Source organism: Engraulis encrasicolus, chromosome 20 (assembly GCF_034702125.1).
Source record: "Engraulis encrasicolus isolate BLACKSEA-1 chromosome 20, IST_EnEncr_1.0, whole genome shotgun sequence".
Lineage (NCBI taxonomy): Eukaryota > Metazoa > Chordata > Actinopteri > Clupeiformes > Engraulidae > Engraulis > Engraulis encrasicolus.
Window position 1 is genome coordinate 15,710,253 of NC_085876.1, and position 2,500 is coordinate 15,712,752.

At 39.4% G+C, this 2,500-nt stretch overlaps 1 protein-coding gene across 1 annotated transcript in view; it reads left to right on the plus strand.

Moving 5' to 3' along the window:
- LOC134436339 (receptor-type tyrosine-protein phosphatase U-like) overlaps positions 1–2,500 on the plus strand; it is a 310,831-nt gene that overhangs the window by 276,681 nt on the left and 31,650 nt on the right. The window contains exons 25-26 of the mRNA XM_063185499.1: positions 1,961–2,115; positions 2,367–2,500. The exon at positions 2,367–2,500 is cut by the window's right edge and continues 2 nt beyond it. Of these exons, the coding sequence (XP_063041569.1) occupies positions 1,961–2,115; positions 2,367–2,500 (289 nt within the window). The remainder of the gene's footprint in view (positions 1–1,960; positions 2,116–2,366) is intronic.

A 2,500-nucleotide genomic window follows, 5' to 3' on the forward strand; every position in this document is an offset into this window, starting at 1 on the left:
ACTGAATTCATTTCGAGTTGTAACTGCTCTGGCGTTCTAACTCTGAAAACTGTCAGGTTTAGGCCAAACCGCCGTGTGCCAGTGCTGCAGGTTCTAGTTAGCCAGTAGCCTGGCTCTGCTGAGGGCTGCTGTGCCTAGTCTGCGCGCAGAGCTCCTCCCTCTCTTAAAAGAGCCGCTGCTCTTTTTACTAGTCAGTGGCAGATTCTCTCTCTCTCTCTCTCTCTCTCTCTCTCTCTCTCTCTCTCTCTCTCTCTCTCTTAGAAATGCTGAATTGTTGAGGTAATTTGTTTTAATTAGCCTAAATGTTTGATAGATTTATCTGTATTTGCCTCTACAACTTATAGCGCTGTTCATTTTGAAATTTCAGTATTTTATAACTGTAAATACTTCTTAACATATTGGACACACTTAACACATATTGCAATGATTTTTTTCATCACCAAGTATCAACATAACCATTTTTGAAGATGAGATGCATTTTGGAAAAAAAAGATGAGCTCTGGTCTAATGCGCCATCTGTCTTAAGAAACCCCAAGGTTTTTTTTCGGCATTATTTCGCTAGCGTGCCTATTCTGAATGAGCCATTTTGATATAGATTAATCTAGATTAATCTAGATTAATTTCATAATTACAGTGAGATTAATCTAGATTAAAAAAATTAATCTATGCCCACCCCTAGTGTTTATTCATAGTTAATTGTCACCACTGTTGTCACTAATTACTTAGGACACTGGTGAGAGAGACACTCTGTCACTTTATTACTTTATCACAGGCACACACACGCACATACACACACACACACACACACACACACACACACACACACACACAGAGCTAATTGTATAGGCCTATACTACATAACTGCCACCACAGTTGTGACTAATTATTAGAATCATTATCACCTCCATCACTCATTCAGGCTACCTCCTGGTCAAAGGTGCACTGTGTAGGATGTGGCCAGAGTAGGTACTGCAACTACCCTGCTCATTGAAACTGTATTGCCTATTGCCAAATTTGGTAATTTCATGAATATTTAACAAATAATAAACCAATATATCCTAATATCATCAAAGTACAGTAGGTTTTGCAGCTAAAAATTAATATTTCTGGACATTCAAAATGGTGGACAACGGAGAAGATCCCCCTTTTCATATATGAAAGTGCAGTTTTCTCAGTCATAGTGAATACTCGGAACTTGATTGTGGTGACAAGTATTCATGAAAAAGATGACATTTGTGAATGGGCAGCATGAATTCTGGAAATACACAACAAAAAAGCTTACACAGTGCACCTTTAATGGCTTGTCTTTGGCTGTAAACCTAAAGGCTTGTGTATTTCATTTCAGTTAACCTTAACTAGTCAAGCACTGATGGCACTTCTAACTTGTTGTTTGTTACTGTAAATGGGAATCTACTACTGAATATTGTGCTCCAAACCCAAATTTGTTGCCTTTTTGACAACGACAATAAAGTCTTGAATCTGGAAACTCACTTTACTACATGTGATAGAATAGAATAGAATAGAATGGAATAGAATAGAATAGAATAGAATAGAATAGAATAGAATAGAATATCATTTTATTTGTCATTGTAACAACTACATCGAAATTGACCAGTTTTTTGTTTGGTGAGGCAATAAATAATTAAAATGGAAGATTTTCAATTGTTTCAATGAGACTACCCTCTCCCTCACAGTTTTTATCAAAGTTACTTTAGGCTAAAACATACCCAGATTGTTGGAATGGTTAGTTTTTTGGTTCCTTTATAAGTGCTCACCACATTCTCTGTTGGCTAAAGTCTAGAGACCTTATTTTAGCTCATTCCACTCATCACTTCTCAACACTACTGATATCTTTCCACCTTTCCACCTCAACTGAACAATTAAATTATGCATGTGTTCCAATGGCTTCCCTGAAAAATTAAATAGAATATGATATAATATTGATCTTAACGTTCTACAGAGAGGCTACCCAGCGAAGCATGAGGTGTGCCAGTTCCACTTCACGTCGTGGCCGGAGCACGGGGTGCCGCACCACGCCACCGGCCTGCTGGCCTTCCTGCGCAGGGTCAAGGCCTCCACTCCCCCCGACGCCGGCCCAGTGGTGGTCCACTGCAGGTCAGTTAACCAGCCACACATATCAGATCATTATATTCAATTCAATTCAATTATGCTCCGTCCAATTCATTTTATGGCAACTTCAGTCAGTCAGTTCAAATTCCTTTCAGTTCAGCTGAAATATGTTCACCTAACTTGTAGGCACCTTGTTACATCTTGCTGGATGTGATGTGGGAATATGTATGTGCGTATGTGCATATAGCTGTGATAGTGCGCTATATAAATGTACGTTGTGTTGTATTGTATTATAGTATGGGAGCTGGCCGGACAGGCTGTTACATCGTGCTGGACGTGATGCTGGACATGGCTGAGTGTGAGGGGGTGGTGGACATCTACAACTGTGTGAAAACACTCTGCTCTCGAAGGATTAATATGATACAGACAG